This window comes from Aquarana catesbeiana, linkage group LG04 (genome assembly GCF_042186555.1).
Source record: "Aquarana catesbeiana isolate 2022-GZ linkage group LG04, ASM4218655v1, whole genome shotgun sequence".
NCBI classification, from domain to species: domain Eukaryota; kingdom Metazoa; phylum Chordata; class Amphibia; order Anura; family Ranidae; genus Aquarana; species Aquarana catesbeiana.
The window spans coordinates 679,503,385-679,523,340 of record NC_133327.1 but is presented as its reverse complement, the minus strand read 5'-3'; the positions used below and the strand labels follow the sequence as shown (position 1 = coordinate 679,523,340).

At 43.9% G+C, this 19,956-nt stretch overlaps 1 protein-coding gene across 9 annotated transcripts in view; it reads left to right on the top strand.

Moving 5' to 3' along the window:
- The first annotated feature begins 521 nt into the window (after nucleotides 1-521).
- The window catches only part of VEGFA (vascular endothelial growth factor A), a 42,277-nt gene continuing 22,842 nt past the window's right edge, over nucleotides 522-19,956 (top strand). For 5 of the 9 annotated variants that reach the window (XM_073628725.1, XM_073628723.1, XM_073628720.1 and 2 more), the window contains exons 1-2: nucleotides 4,036-4,233; nucleotides 18,697-18,745. In XM_073628725.1, the coding sequence (XP_073484826.1) occupies nucleotides 4,051-4,233; nucleotides 18,697-18,745 (232 nt within the window). In that variant the 5' untranslated portion in view covers nucleotides 4,036-4,050. Of the gene's footprint in view, nucleotides 957-3,949; nucleotides 4,234-18,696; nucleotides 18,746-19,956 lie in introns of those variants that run through there. The other 4 variants (XM_073628721.1, XM_073628717.1, XM_073628716.1 and 1 more) reach the window with 4 other exon arrangements.

The following is a 19,956-nucleotide window of genomic DNA, read 5'->3' as shown; positions in this document are numbered from 1 at the left end:
GCACTTTCCTATGGAGGAGATATAGATGAATATTGCACTTTCCTATGGAGGAGATATAGAGAAATATTGCACTTTCCTATGGAGGAGATATAGATGAATATTGCACTTTCCTATGGAGGAGATATAGATGAATATTGCACTTTCCTATGGAGGAGATATAGATGAATATTGCACTTTCCTATGGAGGAGATATAGATGAATATTGCACTTTCCTATGGAGGAGATATAGAGGAATATTGCACTTTCCTATGGAGGAGATATAGAGGAATATTGCACTTTCCTATGGAGGAGATATAGAGGAATATTGCACTTTCCTATGGAGGAGATATAGAGGAATATTGGACTCTCCTATGGAGGAGATATAGAGGAATATTGCACTTTCCTATGGAGGAGATATAGAAGGAGAGGGACACTTGTAGAGGGCAGATCTCACTACAATAGCAGTGCTGAGCTCAGATGTCAGTGTCATTTTTTTTAGTTGTGTTCCCCTCCCCCTGGGCGTGGCTGAGGGGAGTGACAGATTGTCTATGCTCAGTCTAGAGGCTGGCTGACACTGTAGGAGAAGCAGCCGGTGTGATCACAGCAGGTCCGGCTCAGGAACAGGCTTGGATTTACCGGCAGGAGAGCCCCGTTATAGGACCAGCCGCCCCGCTCTGGGATTATTCTTCTTCTTGATACATTGTTGCAATCATGGATTGAAAGTCTTTTTGGCTCCGCCTCCTCTGGGATCTGTTACATTGTATCCGATTGTTGCACGCTTTTTTTTTCCCCCCTTGGATCCATGGAGTGACCCCGGCTTTTCGTGGCTCGGAAGATCTTCTATCATTGGTGGGAGTGGGGGGTCCTCTTGCAGGGGATCTACAGTCCTGTGTGGGCGGATGTTACTGGGAACCATGAACTTTCTGCTCTCTGTTCTCTGGGGCTTGCCTTTTCTGCTCTCTATCCACACTGCCCAGGTAAGATCTATAGCATTGAATGAGCCCCCTGCCTTGCACACAATAGAAGAATGCCCAACCTATACCCAATGAAACATGGGCGTGTTCACATTTCATGGGGGGGAAGGGGGGGTGCAGATAGAAGATCAGGGAGATGATCAGGGAGAATGGGGAAGGTTCCTCCTGGATTAGAGGACAAGGGTGCAATGTGGTGACCATTCACCATGGAAGGTGAAAAGTCTTCTCGGAAGTTTTGCTGCCTTTTTTGTTGTCATTGGAGGTGTTCCTGGACTCTGAATGGAAAGCCCATGGTCTCTAGGAACACACTAATGGATTACTTCATTTCCCAGCCTGAAAACTGGCTCTGCATACCAACCCCCCTTTTCCATGGGCACATCGCATTTTCCATAAATAACCACACTACACAAGGGTCGTCATTCCTGAAGTCCACGCCACCTTCCTTATCGGTGGATGGCACCCTTTCTCAACCTTTTGCACCCCTAAAAAATTATAGGTCTTGGGCAACCTCTGCTTAAAAATTCTTTAATTCGATGTAAATGGGGGAGGGGGGGGATGCCACCCTTAGGTTGGTGGACGGCACCCTTTCTCAACCTTTGCACCTCCCTAAACCCCCTAAAAAAAAAAAAAAAAATATTACAGGTCTCGGGGAACCGCTATTAAAACCAGTTAATCAGAGGTCAAAGGGGAAAAATGCCCATTGGTGGTCAGCAACCTTTGTATCCCAGAGGAACCCCTAAAAAAAAAAAAAAAAATACAGATCTCAGGGAAACTCTATTAAAAACAGTTAGTCAGGGGTTAAGGGGAAAAATGCCCCCCTTATGTTGGTGGTCAGCAACCTTTCTTAACCTTTGTATCCCAGGAGAAGTGGGAACCCCTAAAAAAAAATTACAGATCCCATGGAAATTCTATTAAAACCAGTTAATTAGAAGTCAAGAGAAAAATGCCCCCCCTTATGTTAGTGGTCAGCAACCTTTGGGAACCCCTAAAATAAGCTTCAGGTCTCAGGGAACCTCTGCTAAAATTGGTTAATCTATGGTAAATGGAGAAAAATGCCCCCCTTACTTTGATGGTCAGCAACCTTTCTCAACCTTTGCACCCCTAAAAAAATTACAGATCTCAGGAATCCTCTATTAAAACCAGTTAATCAGAGGTCAAGGGGGAAAATGCCTATCTTAAGTTGGTGGTCAGCAGCCTTTCTAATTTTTTTTTTTTGTTCCCCAGGTGAACCCCCTAAAAAAAAAAAAAATAAATAAATAATAATACAGATCTTAGGGAACCTCTATTAAAACCATTTGGTCAAAGGGAAAAATGCCTCCCTTACATTGGTGGTCAGCAACCCTTGGGGACCCCTAAAATAACTTGCAGGTCTCAGGGAGCCTCTACTAAAACCAGTAAATCAGAGTTAAATGGGGAAAAATGCCCCCCTTATATTGGTGGTCAGCAACCTTTCTCAATCTTTGTACCCCAGCGAACCCCCCCAAAAAAAAAAAAAAAAAAAAAAAAATACAGATCTCAGGGAACCTCTATTAAAACCAGTTAATCAGAGGTCAAGGAGAAAAATCCCCCTCCTTACATTGGTGGTCAGCAACCTTTCTCAACCTTTTGGGAATCCCTTAAATAATTTACAGGTCTTAGGGAACCTCTACTAAAATTGGTTAATTAGGGATCAGTGGGAAAAAATGCCCCCTTACATTGGTGGTCAGTGGGAAGCATGCATCCCTTACAGTGGTGGTCAAGAATGCCACCCTTACAGCCAAAAAGATCTCTGGTCCCATGCCGCTGGCTTTGGCAGTGACCCTGAAACTATGCAGGTACTGTCAAATGGGAGCTTAATCGGCCACGGCTCAAGGAACCTCTAGCAAACTCTGGAGGATCCCTGGTTGAGAATGGCTGGTGGACATTGTGTCAATGTGGACCTTGGAATATTGCAAATGGCTTTGTATTTAGCTCACCTAAATATGTGCAGACTTGGGCAATGCCTAGATCCTGATTGCCAGGATTTCATGAATTGCATAATGCTCCTTCACAGCAAATAAATCTACATGCAACATATTCAACATATTCAGGAGAGTTGTAAATTTGCGAAACTCTATTAAGTTTTGCCAAATGGGACTGATGTATACATTCGCGTGCACATTGCTGGTAGGGATGTTGGTGTAGCTAAAGTCTGGTGGGTAAGGCAGAGGCAGGTCGGTGCAGATGTGGGCCAGTTACATCACAATGATCTTGTCAGAGAGCTAGAAGCAGTTGTGGGAAACCGGTATATAGCAATAGCTATGAGCAATGGTTGGCTTTGGGTTCCGATTTTCCCATGTTGATGCCTTCTCAAGCTTTCCTCTAGTGCCCCTGACTACTGAATCCCAAGACTGACAGACAAGGACCACGTGTGTCTAGTACTGGGGCGGACAAATTAGTACAGAATTCAGGAGCCAGTCTGTCCCATCCCAGAGCCTGCTCCATTGACAAAGCCTAGAGAGAACCTCCAAAAATTAGGTGCCAGCTGTAAATTTTGAGGAGCATTGGCTACTTGGGTCCTAGGACCTGTCCAGCCCTGGTCTCGTATATCCATAATCTTCTAACAAATCATGATTTTTGTGCCCCTTTTCGGATCGTCCGAGTGGACAGATCCACTTTCTAAACTCTCCTCAAACTTTCAGTGACTTTGAAGAGCGTGGAGGCTGGGATCCTCCAAACGCCGAGTCATTCCTGTCGCGTGACGGCTCTTTACATACCAGTTTTATTGATGGCATTAATGATTAGAAATGGCTCGTTAAACAACGGCTAGAATTCTGGGCAAAGAAATCTCGTCCTTTACCCGGAACCCTACTACGGCGAAGTGCATAGGTGGCACGAAACGCTGAATATTTCATTCTTGAATGAATGTGTGTTCTGTGCCTGAGTGGATCTCCCAGTGTGAGAATTTTGCTATGGCTTTTTTTTTTTTCCTGCCTCCAAAAAAAAAAAAAAAATCACCTACAGTCAAGAATTGTATTATTCATGAAATTTGGTGGTAGAGCTGAGAAGAACGGCATTGACCCCCCAGGGGGGAAATTCTTTCATTTATATATTTTTTTTTTTTTTATATATATATATAATGCCGTTTGCCGGGAAAGCCGGTCTGCTATATTGCCATAGATACAAGGCCGGGAGGAGTGAACGGTGGGCAGCGTGTGACCAGACTGTTAATGGTTGTCGCTCAAGTTTCTTCGGAGGGTTACTTAGCCCCCTTTTTTTTTTTTTTTTTTTTTTTAATTCTGACGACAGATCAGCGGGGCGGGTAAGCGATGCGGCTCAGGCTGCACGTACGCTTTTTTCCAAATGTAAACCACTCTTGAGACAGACTAAAGGCCTTTAAATCTCTTTCATGTGACTGGGCCAAGCTCTCTCTCTTTTTTTTTTTTTTTCTCCTTCATCTCTCCGAACACATTGCCAGCAATAAGTAGGCCTCAGCCCACGGTGTGCGTTGGAAATGCCCTTGAATGCAGACTCCTGTGCACTTTCCCCTCCTGACAGATCATGGCTTCAAACCCTTGCACTTTGAGTTCCATCTGCAGCTTTCTCTTAGTGAGGGTCCTTGTCTGCTCCTAGGCTTTATTTTTACAAGTCCGCCTAATTGTTTTTTCAAGCATTTACAGTTGCAAATCTCAGCTAATGAGGAAGGAGAGATTGTGGCAAGACAAGGAGGGGAGGGAGACTCCTTCGCTCCCTCCAGGCCTGTGCCTTGTGACTCACTGTGATCGGGGAGGAGACCAGGCACTGAGCAGTTCCATATAATCGTTTTTGTAAAGGCCTGTTCCATTCCAAGGACACGGCGTCTTTAACTGCGTTCATTCAAAATCGAGGTTGATTTTTACTAAAACCCGGAGAGTGCGAAATCGGGTGCGTGGTAGCCAATTGGCTTCTAACTTCAGATTGTTGAATGAAGCCTCGACAATTAAAACCTGGAAGCTGATTGGTTTCTAGGCAGAGCTGCCCCAGGTTTTGCACTCTCCAGTTTTCGTAAATCAACCCCCATAGTCTATTTTAATATTGTAACGTCAAAGTTTTCCAAATAATTTGCTTTTAGATTGATGTGACGAATGCCATATGTAAGATTTGCATTGAGACTGGAAGCAGCTGTTAAGTTCTAAAGTAAGTCTGAAGACCAGAACATGGGGAACAGGAACCCTTTTTTATATAAAACAAGGGGGTAGAGGGAATCTGGACACTTTCACCGTTTGGGGGTCACAATCTATGACCTCTCATAAGAGTCTGCAAGGTCAATTTTTTTTTTTTTCTTTTGGCTAACGCTCGCTGTTATACCTACAGAAGACGTCAGCGAAGTGTCACGTGCGTGACTTCTAGTGACCCGTAGTGCAGGTTTAACCCCTTTTTGTTTTATAGAATAGTCCCTCTATGTGTTGGGGGATGTTTTAATGTGAAACTGTACTGCTAATTATGGGGGGAATATATAAGGAAGTTTAAGTGGCTTGATAGACTATAGATACTATGGGGTTGATTGCACTTGGGCTTTTTTTGTTTTGTTTGTTTTTTTTTTTTTTATATGTATTTGTTTTTGTTTTTTTATATTTTGATTTGCTAAAATTGGAGAGTGCGAAACCTGGTGCAGCTGTGCATGGTAGCCAATCCGCTTCTGTCTTCAGCTTGTTCTGTTAAGCTTTGAAAATTTAAAACCTGGAAGATGCACAGCCGCACCAGATTTTGCACTCCTCAGCTTTAGCAAAAATCCCCCCCCCCCGGAATGTTTAAAAGGATACGCTGTCTATTCTGCATTTAAAGTATTCTTACCTGGTTGTACACAATGGGGTTAATTTACTAAAACTAAAGAGTGCAAAATCAGGTGCAGCTGTGCTTGGTAGCCAATCGGCTTCTAACTTCAGCTTGTTCAATTTTTAAGCTTTGACTGGAAGCTGATTGGCTACCATGCACAGCTGCATCGGATTTTTTCACCCTCCAGTTTTAGTAAATCAACCCCTATGGATAAGTCCGCTTTGGTGTCCGGAAAGGTAGCTATGAGTTGGTGAGCATGTTGGCTGTTGTGAGAATCCAGAACTGGTTTTATACATTACAGCTGTACAGTTGCTGTAAAAGAATCATTGTTTCGCGAGTATTTCTTGAAAACCTGGACCGGATTCAAATGTAAAGTAGAGTATAGAGCAGCTTAAATTGGTTACTGTATTCCTGTAGGAGTGAATGACGTCTGTGGGATGAAGAGCAGCGTTGCTCCAAGTGAAGTTTCTCATTGTAGGGTTAATGGTGCGTTTTACACCCATGTAAAGTATCCTATACTAAAATTTAGAACATCCTTTTTTTTTTTTTTTTTTTTTTTTATCTTTATAAAGATGACCTTCATTTTAAATATATAAACTGGTATTATCAGGTGTTCCAAGACCTGAAAATTATTTTAAGGGTAAAACGATAAAAAAAATGCCATTCTAGTATAGGATACTTTACATGGGTGTAAAAATGCACCATTATTATTATATTTATTTACCATGCTATATAAATGCTGTATAATAAAAATGGTGCATTTTTACACCCATGTAAAGTATCCTATTCTAGAATCTAGAATGGCATTTAAAAAAAAAAAAAAATCTTTTTACCCTTAAAATAAATTTCAAGTCTTGGAACTCCTGATAATACCAGTTTATAGGAAGTCAATATGCCCTTTATCATGGGTGCTTAAGCTCTGGCCCTCCAGCTCTTGGGGAACTACAACTCCCACGAGCCATTGCAAGGCTGACAGTTACAAGCATGTCTCCCAAAGGCAGAGGCATGATGGGACTTTTAGTTTCGCAACAGCTAGAGGGCCACAGATTGAGCACCCTTGCCCTTTATATTGGTGGTCGGCGCACGAATACCCCTTATCGTGGTGTTCAGAATTTCACCCTTACGACTAGCTAAAAAGATTATTGGTGTCATACCACTGACTTTGCCAAGTGGCTTTGGCCCCAGGACCATCAAATGAGAGGATAATCGGCCACAGCTCAAGGAACCCCAAGCAACCTCCTGGAGGAGCCCTGGTTGAGTGGCTGATGTAGAGAACCAGAGTTGAGAAACCTGAAGACCTGTAGAGGTAGATGAGGCAGTAGCTCCATACCGACCATTCTATATGGTTTCGTACATGCTAATACTCTATTCCAAGCTTTATTAATATGTGGTACACATTTTGTCTGCAGATTCTTGGCCAATAATTCATGAACAGATTGTTAATACTGCAGCATCATTTGCAGGAGCTGGTATGTAGAGATCTAAGCGAGGAAGAATTTGGATATCCGTGTAAATGATTTTACAGCTTGATTGCACATTTACCAAGACCAGCAGGGACAGATCTGAAACCTTTGCCTGGTGCCTCATGGGTTTGTTGGCTGTCCTGCAGGTTAAGGACCTCTGCTCTGTTTATTCCTATTCTCTAGAGCAGAGATTGAGCTCAGTGCCCAGTGTTTTATCTGCCGTATCTGCCACTGAGATCTTACAATCTGATAAGTGGCGCACAAGGCGCCTCTGCGGGGGATCACAGGTCCTTGGTGAATGGAAGAATTTGTCATGGGAAGAAGTGGCAAGAATTTCCAGTAACAGTAAACTAACCCCAATTGAATGGCTTAATCGAGAGAGGGAAAAAAGGTTCCTCCTCTTGGTGGTAGACTTGTCATATTAAAGCAGGGTTTCTCAACCAGTGTTCCTCCAGAGGTTGTTGGGGGGGGGGGTTCCTTGAGCAGTTTCTGCCTCTTATGCTGGCCATACACTATACAGAAAATCGGCCGAACCCATTTTCGAAAAACGAACGTTCGACCGTGACCGCAAACGATCGTGCCATCATATAATGACCGATAATCTGTTCAGTGGACATGAATAAATAATTTTGTGTTCATTTTTTTACATATACCTAGTGCAGGCAGTTCGGACGGGAAACACATTAACCTTGCAATTTATCGTACGTTCGGCAGAAATTTTCCAAACATGCCGTTCGTTTTTTTTCCACAAAAACGTCACAAACGATTATCGATTTGTACCCACTAACTTGCCGAAAAACGAACGAAGTGTCCATACGAACGATTTTTCGGCCGATTTTCTGTATAGTGTATGGCCAGCATTAGATAAGTTTCCTCTGACACCATTGATCTTTTTTAGCTATCTGTAAAGGGTAATTCTTCCCAATGACCAAAAGTGTAAGGAGCATTCTTCCTACTGACAAATAGTGATGGGCTTGGGCATGTTCGGATCAAACCCACCAGGAAGCCGTCACTGCACACCGCCAATCATAGGCAGTGGGACATTTCCCGATCGACAGGTGCACGTACACGGTCCTGGTGGGTTCCATCTGAACACGTCCCGAGCCCATTCCTACTGACCATCACACTCATGCAGTATTTCTCAACCAGGGTTCCTCCAAAGGTTTCTAGGGGTTCCTCAAACAATTTCTGCCTCTCAGATAAGTTCCCTCTGACACCATTGATTTTTTTTTTTTTTTTGGCATCTCTATCTGTAGGGGGGACATTTTTTCCCAATGTCCACAAGTGTAGGGAACATTCTTCCCACTGACCCTGAGTTCTAGTTATTTTTAGCAGGGCTTCCCTGAGACCGGAAAGTTACTTTAAAGCGGATCTCCACTGGATCTGAGCACAACAAACCAAAAACACTATTTCATCTTTAATATCCAAAGCAAACTCCCCCATCTATCCATGTCTCCATGCTTTATTTTGTTGAGAAATCACTTTGAAAAACAACCCCCTGGCATTTCTGGCCGTGGCCATCTTGAGTAAGGGCACGTGATTCACATAGCGTTTTTTACTTCCTGGAATCCATCTGCCCTTAGCTCAAGCATGCACATAGGAGGGTGTGCTTAGCTGAGAAAACCCCTCCTCCTCCCCTGAAGACTCTTGGCATGTATGATATAATTTGCCTAGGCAGGAAACCCGGAAGTAGCAGCCCAGATCCTCCTCCCTTTTTTTTTTTTTTTTTTTTTTTTCGGGACCCTCTTCGGTGCTCCTGGCCCCTCCCTCCTGTCGAGTGCCCCCACAGCAAGCAGCTTGCTATGGGGGCACCAGGGCCGAGTCACAGCTCTGTGTGTCCATTCAGACACTGAGCCCCGGCCCCGCTCCCTCTCTCCCCCCCCGATTGGCTGGCTGACTGACTTTAACAGCAGCGGGAGCCAATGGCGCCGCTGCTGTGACTTAGCCAAGCGGGAGAAGCGTCTCGGGCGGCCAAGGCACTCGTGGACATCGCTGTAGTGAGATGGGGCTCAGGTGAGTATTAGGGGGTGCTGCACACAGTTTTTTTTTTTTTTTTTTTTTTATCTTGATGCATAGAATGCATTAAGATAAAAAAAACTTTCTGCCTTTACAACCACTTTAAGGCCTCCTCCTTTTTCCATGAACTTTAAATTCAGACGATCCTCCAGACTAAACACTGTGATAAGTTGGAGGGCTGTTAGTAAAGAGTGAGAATTGTATTATACTCCCAGCAGATGAGAATTTGCTCCCTTTGCCATTTAGCACGCAAGTCCCTTAAACATGCATTCTTTTATGCCTCTGGATATGTGCCCAAAAATTGTGATGAAACAGTCAGTGAAGGGTCAAGTGGTCAGTGTATTGCTTATGGGTGAGAAGACGCCTTGCTGTGCAGAGCTGCAGGTTCTGACAATTCCGGCAAAGCAATGTCAGCAGGACTCGGCTTTTACTGCAAGGGAAAAGGTCACATCGCATAGCAAAAAAAAAAAAAAAGCTCAGTCGCTGCAGCAGCTTTAAACTGTCTTGTCTTGGAGGGCTCACTGTTCTTTCCCTGGCTGACTGGTACATACTGAAAGTACGCACAGGACCCATAATCATGTCTTCATTGTGTCCTTGGAAGCGCCCTCCTCAGACCGTTCCGATTGGCAAATCGGAGTTCTGCCACTTGCACGTCGTGCCCGGAGAGGAGGTCTCGATTATCAGCAGACACAACAGCTGTTTTAACCTTCATTAGGCCAAGACTAGAGTTGCATATTTTGTACATGTGTTGTCGGCTCGTTTTCAAGTTGGCCAATACAGTAACGCCATTTGCAAACGCCCCCCCCCCCCCCCCGCCGTGTGGTTGAACTTTAATTGGAACTATGTTTTTTTTTTTTTTTTTTAATAAATAAAAAATATTTTCATGAAGCTTATGTATACATTCTTTGTACACCGAATCCTTCTCTTCTGCTGAGAACTCAGTTAATGTCATGGGGAGACGATTAGCTCAATCCCGGCTTTTGATGTGATTTCATCACCCTTCTGTGTCATTCAGGGTCTCCTCTAATCCATGGCTCTTGAGAATTTGGTGTGTATAAAGAACAAGGCATTTCCAAAGGTTCCACAAGGAAGCCTCTTCTGATGCGCCATTTGGAGCTGTCTTGCCAAAAAAAAAGTCTGTTTTGGATTCGTTCTTTGGATTTTTGGTTGAATCCATCGGTAAACTTTTTTTTACTGGACTAATTTGAGTCCTTGTTCGAGGCTGTGGAATTGCATTCAGCCTGGATTAAATAATAATATTCTCTCCGCATATGCTTGGTTTTATTCAGGACTACAATTAGAGGAAGGATTTGCAATGAATAGGGGTAAGAACATCATTGACCACCGATGCCCAACTGCTGTGAGTTCTGTAATCCATACATGTTTTCAGAAGAAAGTCAGTTTTGGAGTTTTTGTTTCAGGGCAGCATATGCTGCTTGTTTGACTTGTTTGCCAGGGCTTGACAAATCCCAGGAGCCAGGTAGCCAATGCTCCCTAAAAAAAAAAAAAAAAAAAAAAAAAAAAATTACAGCTGGAGCTTAACTTTTTGAGGTTTTATCGCTGTCGTTGGGGGAGCTGGCTCCTATAAAAAGGAAATCCTCCTGGATTGGACAGATTGGCTCTTGAATACCCATATTAAATTGTCCACCCCTGGTGTATGTATGCTTTAATTCTCTAAATCTGTACCATTTTACCCCAGAGGAGCCCTTGAAATTATCTTTAGGTCTAGGGCAGTGGTCTCCAAACTGCGGCCCTTTGCTTGCCTATATCCGGCCCTTGGGGCACTATTCTTCCACTGACACAAGACATTATTCTGCCAACTGACATCAACAATGGGGCACCATTTCTCCCGCTGACACCAGCAATGGGACACTATTCCTCCCAATGATGCCAACGACGGGGCACTATTCTTCCACCTTATATCAATTGTGGTTATTTTCACTCCCACTGATGTCAGGACAATTTCCACTCTCACTGGCCACAGTCTGCCCCCCCCCCCCCCCAAAATCAGAAGAACAATAAACTGGCCCTTTGTTTAGAAAATTTGGAGACCCCTGGTCTAAGGGGGAACGCCTGCAAAAAAAATTGAATTGGACATCAGTTGGATACATTTCCTTTTACGTTGGTGATCAGTAGGAAGACGGCTCCATTTACAATGGTGGTCAGTTAAAAACAAAACAAAAAAAAAGATCATTCTTGACATGCGTCTGGCTCCTCCCAGTGGCATTGGCCCCAGAACTTTGCAGTCACCATCATATAGGAGGTCCATCAGCCACATATCAAGGAACCCCCTAGCAACCTCCTGGAGGATTCCTAGGGTTCCATGGAACCCTGGTTGAGAATGGCTGTTCTAGATATTTGACATGCTGTGTGCTGCCTGCTCTCTCTGTCAACTAGTTGTCATCTATGATAAAACCACTGCAGGACTAGGCTTCTGGAATCTTTCTTAATCTACTTGTATGTACAATGGTCCCCAAGGTCTTGTGGGCTGGAGGCATGTTGGCCTTTGCTTATGGATTTCCTTTGAGGATTTTGTTGGCTATCAATCATGCTGTTTAGTGAGCAAAATGTATGAGTTTTACTAATGTCAAGGGACTATCAAAGGGGCCTGGAGACTTGGAATATTAAGAACAGCATACTTTATACAGACCAATTGAATATTAGGTTGCTGTAGTCCAGAATGGAGAATGCCAATTTAAGGATACAGCGGGCCAAAACCAATAAAATTTTAGTACTGCTCAAACGCCCCTCCATGTGGATAGACTGGTGCAAGACAGACAGAATCGGCTTGTCAGGCTCCAGTAGACTTCCGGGAGTTCTCTACGGGAGGAGAACAGGAGCTGAAGCCATCTTTTTATCCATCTCATTCACATATATGCAACAGGGAGTCGGTGTCTGTGTGCAGACGGTCGCCATTTTGTTTTAAGGTTGCAATGGGTTACTGCGTTTGGCACATTTTGTCTTCTACATTGTTGGCCTCTTGTTGGCTTTCTGAATGTATAAATTCATTAGGAATGTCTATTTCCCAAACATTCCATTGGATTTCTCTATGGTGGTGTTGAAATGCATAGTTGGACCTACTGGGCGCTGCTTTAATCAATTTGATGTGGTTGATAAATCATTAACAACCACTTGGCCTTGGAAAAGCTAAAATACAGCCGATTGAGGGACCATCATACCATCGCTGTCTGAGTATAGGACACATGGTGGACAACAGGGGAGAAGGTAGCTTTTATTTCTTTCTTTTTTTTTTTCCTGTCAGAAATCTAGTTTCGGAGACTTCCAGTGAATTTTGGAATGTGTTGCACAATGTTCCCGCCTGTGTGCATTGCTCCTGTTATTGAAGTGTAGACTTTGAACTCATCAGAAATGTGTCACACATGCAGACATTTAACATGCAAGGCCTCTGCCGACCTGTTTGTTTTTGCTGCTGACTGACCTTCAGATATGTCAGATCTGAACAGGGAACAGAGGCCAAATGTATACACCCCCTGGAATTGTCTTTCTGCATGGTTAGCTGGTGCGTGTCTTCTCCTGACATGGTCCAATTATTCCCGGGTGTATTACCTGTCACTCCGGGACATTTCTTTAACAATGGATTAATCAAGCAACAGATCTAATTAGCACATTACAGAAATACATGATGAATTCTACTGCTGTTCTGTACATATTTCCACATCCCACGTATGCTATTATGTATCTACATGGAGACCTAATGGAGTTACGGGAAGAACCTCAAGCCGAATTCAATGAAGGCTGTTAGTAGAACAATTAGTCCAATTATTATGTATTTACTTGTATAGTTTAAAGCTACTAATGTAACTGCCGGTATTTGCCTTTTATTTATTATAGGTACTTGTATAGTGCCATCATTTTACACACACACACTATATTACCAAAAGTATTGGTACACCTGCCTTTTACACGCACATGCCTTTTAATGACATCCCAGTCTTAGTCCGTAGGGTTCAATATTCAGTTGGTCCACCCTTTGCAGCTATAACGGCTTCAACTCTTCTGGGAAGGCCGTCCACAAGGTTTAGGAGTGTGTCTATGGGAATGTTTGACCATTCTTCCAGAAGCCCATTTGTGAGGTCAGGCACTGATGTGGACAAGAAGGCCAGACTCGCAGTCTCCGCTCTTAATTCATCTCAAAGGTGTTCTTTTGGGTTGAGGTCAGGACTCTGTGCAGGCCAGCCAAGTTAATCCACCCCAAACTCGTTCATCCATGTCTTTATGGACCTTGCTTTGTGCACTGGTGGGCAGTCATGTTGGAACAGGAAGGGGCCATCCCCAAACTGTTCCCACAAAGTTGGGAGCATGAAATTGTCCAAAATGTCTTGGTATGCTGACGCCTTAAGAGTTCCCTTCACTGGAACTAAGGGGCCAAGCCCAACCCCTGAAAAGCAACCCCAAACCATAATTTCCCCCCCCCCCCCCACCACCACCACCACCAAAAGATTTGGACCAGTGCACAAAGCAAGGTCCATAAAGACATGGATCGAGTTTGTGGTGGAGGAACTTGACTGGCCTGGACAGAGTCCTGACCTCAACCCCATAGAACACCTTTGGGAGGAATTAGAGCGGAGACTGCAAGCCAGGCCTTCTTGTCCAACACCAGTTCTTGACCTCACAAATGCTCTTCTGGAAGAATGGTAAAACATTCCCATAGACACACTCCTAAACCTTGTGGACAGCCTTCCCAGAAGAGTTGAAGCTGTTATAGCTGCAAAGGGCGGAGCCAACTCAATTGAACCCTGCGGACTAAGACTGGGATGTCATTAAAGCTCATGTGCGTGTAAAGGCAGGTGTCCCAATACATCTGGTAATATAGAGTGTGTATGTATGTATGTGTATATTGTAATTTGTACATTCACCTCAGTCCCTGCCCTGTAGGAGCTTACAATTTCAAGGTACCCAATTCACATTCGTACACATACTAGGACCAATTTAGACAGGAGCCAATTAACCTACCAGCATGTCTTTGGAGTGTGGGAGGAAACCTGAGCAAGTTGGTTGGGCTGGATCGGTGACCATTCTGTTCTGTATGCCGAATGTAGTAGAGAAATATGAGCTTACAGAGCCAGCTGACACAGGAAACCGCCTCAAGTTCCTCTTTGAACTAGAGACCTGTGCAGATCTGTTTCAGTACCTCCATACCTGACCTGTAACTGCAGCCCAGTCCAATTATTCTACTTCGTTATAACTACAGAACTAGAAAATTCATGTTTATACCTGTTAACCTGAAAGAAACTGCTTCATCAGAGATACTCGTCACAAGAGAGAGTTCGAGATAACTACCATGTTACAAGAGACTGCAAATGGCTGCTTCCATGTTACATACCCTACTTATCATAAGCCGAAGGAAAGCTTTCCTACTCTTCCTGCATGTTAAATAACTATAAACCAAACCCCAGACTCAAACCAATCGACAGGCTGGTTTATTGATCCTGCACAATGGGATGTCTCTTCTGTGTTGCAGGAGATTCATGGGTGTTTGATGTGCTGCTAGACTCCACAGCAGGCCCTAGACGAGTCAAAAATGTAATGAAAATACTTGCCGGCTCCCTTTGAGTTTTCGCATCATTAGTGTGCCAGCTGCGACACTCGATTTTCGTGCCGCAATCGAAATGCTGGATTTTTATTTTTTTTTTTTTCATTTTTAGAAAAACTAAACAATTGATGGCACATTCGTGGGCGGCAGTTTAATCTTTTGATCAACAGAACATTCGGTTTTTGGAGTCTTCTATGGCCGGGTCATCAGTCTTTCTAAACCTTTCTACCCAAGTGGAACCATTTAAAAGTATTTTTAGGTCTTGGGGAACACCTGCTCAAAGAATTTATTGGGAGTTAAGTGCAAAATAATGCACCAATTTTGGTGGTCAAAATTTCACCCTCAGAGAGCTAAAAAGGTCATTGGTGCCATGCCAAATGGCGTTGGACCTGGAACTAGGCAACTAGGATGGGGAATCCTTCAGGTCAAGGAACCCCTAAAATATTCTGGTTGAGAACGGTTGCATTACATCAGTGGTTTCCAAACTGTGGCCCGAGGGGCTGGATGTGGCCTTTTGCTTTTTATCCGGCCCCTGGGGCAATATTTCATTCCTGACACCAACAACGATGGGGGGCAGTTCCTCCCCGTGACGCCAACGATGGGGGGCAGTTCCTCCCCGTGACGCCAACGATGGGGGGGCAGTTCCTCCCCGTGACGCCAACGATGGGGGGGCAGTTCCTCCCCGTGACGCCAACGATGGGGGGGCAGTTCCTCCCCGTGACGCCAACGATGGGGGGGCAGTTCCTCCCCGTGACGCCAACGATGGGGGGGCAGTTCCTCCCCGTGACGCCAACGATGGGGGGGCAGTTCCTCCCCGTGACGCCAACGATGGGGGGGGCAGTTCCTCCCCGTGACGCCAACGATGGGGGGGCAGTTCCTCCCCGTGACGCCAACGATGGGGGGGCAGTTCCTCCCCGTGACGCCAACGATGGGGGGGCAGTTCCTCCCCGTGACGCCAAGGATGGGGGGCGGTTCCTCCCCGTGACGCCATGGATGGGGGGCGGTTCCTCCCCGTGACGCCATGGATGGGGCATGATTCTTCCCACACATTGACACCAAAGATTTGGCATTGTTTACAACCACTGATGGCGGGACATTTTCTACTTCCAATGGCCACAGTCCGGCCCCCCAAAAGACTAAAAAACTGGCTCTTTTGTTTAGAAAGTTTGGAGACCCCTGTTCTACATCAATAGGTTAATGTGGCCAACTTTACTTCTATGGAATTTCTAACATGTCTGAAAAGTCTTCCAGATCAAACACCTGACGTTATTTTATCTTTATTATCCCACATTTGGCACAGATTCTCTTCAGCGTGTGTTTTTACAGTGGCCAGTGTTTTTATGAGGAACTTGTTATAGAGGCCAATAGCAGTGAACGATATCATGGTATTTTAAAAATTCACCTTCTTTCTTTTGCCGTTTCTTTCATTTTTTAGCAGTTATTCCGATGCTGCAGAAATTATTTGATCGCTTTTTTTAGATGAAAGTTTGTTTGTTTTTTGTTTTTTGTTTTTTTTTGTTTTTTTATGGTTTCCTTGAGGAAACGCTGGATCTAAAGTTAACATTGTGAATTTCCTTCTTCTAAATTATTCTGCGGAACCATATAAAACATTAGTTATATTGCAGTGATTCACTGGATGGTGTCGTCTTCAGTTTGAGAACATAAAATGAGAAGATGCGGCTGTTCGTAATTATTGTAGAGACAACGTGGACTTATCTCCATTGTTTTGTGACTTTTTATGCCTGTCTGGGTATCCGAGAAGGAAAGGCATTATTGTCTATATCTTTGGCTGCTCAGGAAATAATATTTGGCTGTTGACTCCTATTAAGGAAGTTGTTAAAGATGGGTTTGTCCTGGAGATAATACACAGTGGTTTCCTGTGGTCGTTTTTGAGAGATTCTCTAGTCCACAGATTATACCCCCTGATATTGCATTGGTTCATTGTGAATCAATACAGTCCCGGAACCACCAACAAGGTCATGTAAATTTATAACCATAGGAACATACACACCGTGTCTGTTTAATAAAGGATTTTGCCGTGCTGGCAAGGATTGAACAGTGCTGGCTTGTCAGTCTGGCACCTACATGGGATCACAAGGTCATAGGAAAACCAACAGAAGCACAAAGTCAAATAAAACAGACACATGGGCTGTGAACGCCACACAGGGCATCTGTAAAGTGGGAAAGGGTGACGGCAAAAAAACAGGATGTAGCCCACCCACATCACTTCTAATTTTGGTACAGAAATACTCCCAACCTTCGTCAAGTTTAGGCAACCTGGTCTACTGCAACTAGAAGTCCCAGCATATGCCAAGTTCTTCAACAGATGAAGTGTGGACATTGTTCTAGACCAGGGTTTCTCAACCAGGGTTCCTCCAGAGGTTGCTAGGGGTTCCTTGAACAATTCCTGCCTCTCCGATAAGTTCCCACTGACACCATTGATCTTTTTAGTTATCTGTAAGGGGGGATTTCTTCCCAATGGCCACAAGTGTAAGGAACATTCTTCCCACTGACCATCACACTAATGTATCATGAACTGTAGATATACTCCTTTTTAGCAGGGGTTCCCTTAGAATGGAAAGTTATTTCAAGGGTTCCTCTGGGTTGAAAAGGTTGAGAAAGGCGTTGTGTGTGTGTGTGTGTTTTTTTTTTTTTTTTTTTTTTCCATTGTGGATTTTATACCTCAAGCTTGTATTACCATGGCGAGGCCTGTTCTGAATGCAGTGTTTTTCTGCGTCCGTATGCGTGATCCCTCACACTCTTTGATTTTTATATGTTGTAAAAGGATTCTCTCCATGCGGATTGAATAACCTGATTGGGGCAGAAGTGTTTTGGGTCACGTTCGTTCTGGGCAGTCACAAGAGTGGGGGGGCAGAAGGAGACCTTTCATTCAATATGGCGACTGTCATTGCTGACCTCTGCTGAAAACGCTCACCACCTGGCTGGTATGCTAACTCTCCGGCTTCAATACTCTGAGCCATTTGCACAGACCAAGTATGCAAATTTTTCCTGCTAACTTGACTGAAATTTGACAGCTGTCAGAATACAAGAATAGCCTAGGCTGTCTTCCAGCTCCTGAGAATGCATAACTATGCCAGATAACAGCACCCCTACAGTAAGAGGAATGTAAACTACAGGCCTTTAATCGATGTTGTGCATACTCCGAAGCTCGGATGTAGTGTAGGTTATACAAGTACATACAAGTACATAGAAGGTAAAACATAACCTAAATCGATTACAAGTAAATCTATACATTTATAATAATCCAAGACCTATATTGTTTTTTTTTTTTTTTTTTAGTATATATGTCCTTGAGGTTGGTCAGTAGTTGATTTCTGCATTCTAGACTCTGCCATTAAAATGTGCACCCCTCTTATTAATATTGTTGCCATAAAAATGTGCGCCCCTCTTATTTACATTGTTGCCAATGAAATTTTGCACTCCTTTCACAGTGGTCACATACTAACTGATGTTTGGTGATATGGTTGTCTAGTTTGGCGGCCATTACGGACGGCCTTAAGACTTGTATTTTGTGACCTTATAATTTGCTACCTGTCTTGGCATAATTTCTTTAGATAAAGACCATAACCCAAAAAATGCGCACACCCCTCTGATTTACATTGTTAATAAAATGTGTTCCCCTCTTATGTTAGATTGTTGCCATTTAAAATGTGCACCCCTCTTATTTGTTTTGTTGTCATTTAAAATGTGCACCCGCTTATATACATTGTTGCCAATAAAATGTGCGCCCCTATTTGCAATGTTGCTGATAAAATCGGCACCCCTCTTATTTTACATTGTTGCATTATAATGCGCACCCCTCTTATTTACATTGTTGCCAATAAAATGTGCACCCCTCTTATTTACATTGCTGTTGTTATTATTATTATTTTTTTTTACTTTGTTGCACATTTCTGACCTCTCTATCTTTCTGCAGCTTTCCCAGGCAGCCCCTACACACGGAAAGGAGCACAAATCCACTGACAGTAAGGATGTTTCTCTTCCTTCTTTTTTTTTTTTTTGCTGTGCGTGTATTTTGGATTTTGCTGGGACCTGTGTTCTGTCGCCCTCCGCTCATTTATAATGTTTTTGCTGCGTGTTCTTCTATAGTCCATATGGTAATTCATGGTGATCAGCAGAGAGCGGGGGGTCACGTGTGCATGCCTCCCGTATCGCTGAGTGTTTGCTGATATGCAGGCCTACGTGCAGCACCTGGGCAGTTGACAAGTCCTAATATTATACAATGACATGCCGCCCCCTCCGGTGTTGTGGCATAGCTGGGACAGCAGCTTAAAGGGCAGCCACATACAGATCCCATGTTCCAGAGACTTGTCACATGCTGCAACCTGAACCATGGAAACTCTGGACGGGTGGAAAGGGCTGTAGGCTGTACAGAGCATCTCTCCTGCATGGGGATCATCACCTATATCTGCGTCCTTTCCCCCCTCTAGAATGGTGCAGCAGTTCGGTTTCAGCTGATTTTGCCTGACTGTATGCAATCTGCTGTCACTCGGTCTAGTCAGTTTGCAGAGAAATAACCGGGGGAATGCACTGTACGGTCTCACTATGCTGGCATAAAATGTCTCATTGTTATTTCCTATTATTATCCCGCCTGCGGTGGTTTAAGATTAGTCAGCCCGTTTATTTTAAGCTGGTGAAACGTGGGGATCGTGCAGCAGGAGGAAGGGGGGCCGCTGGGAAACACTGTCACTCCATGGAAGCATTGTTGGATAGTCACGAATCATCTGACTGCGTCACGGAATGGCTGTGCTGGAGACGTTATAGGTAGAAACTTCCAATAACGTCATGTGTTCACTGACTATAATCGATCTGCAGATTATAGAATAACAGTTGGAGACGTTGTTGGTCAAAACTTCTTGAAGGGTCATCTTGTGTCCACTGACCATTAATGAAGATGATCTGAAGATCATAGAATAACAGCCAGAGACATGATTGACAGACACTTCCAATAGGGTCATCTTGTGTCCACCAACCATTAATCTGAAGATCGTAGAATAACAGCTAGAGATGTTATTGGTAGAAACATTCAATAGTCACCACGTGTCTACCAACCATTAATGGAGATCTGAAGTTCATAGAATAACAGCCAGGGACATTATTGGTAGGAACTTCCAATAGGGTCTTCTCGTGCTTACCAACCATTAATGGTGATGATCTGCAGATCATAGAATAACAG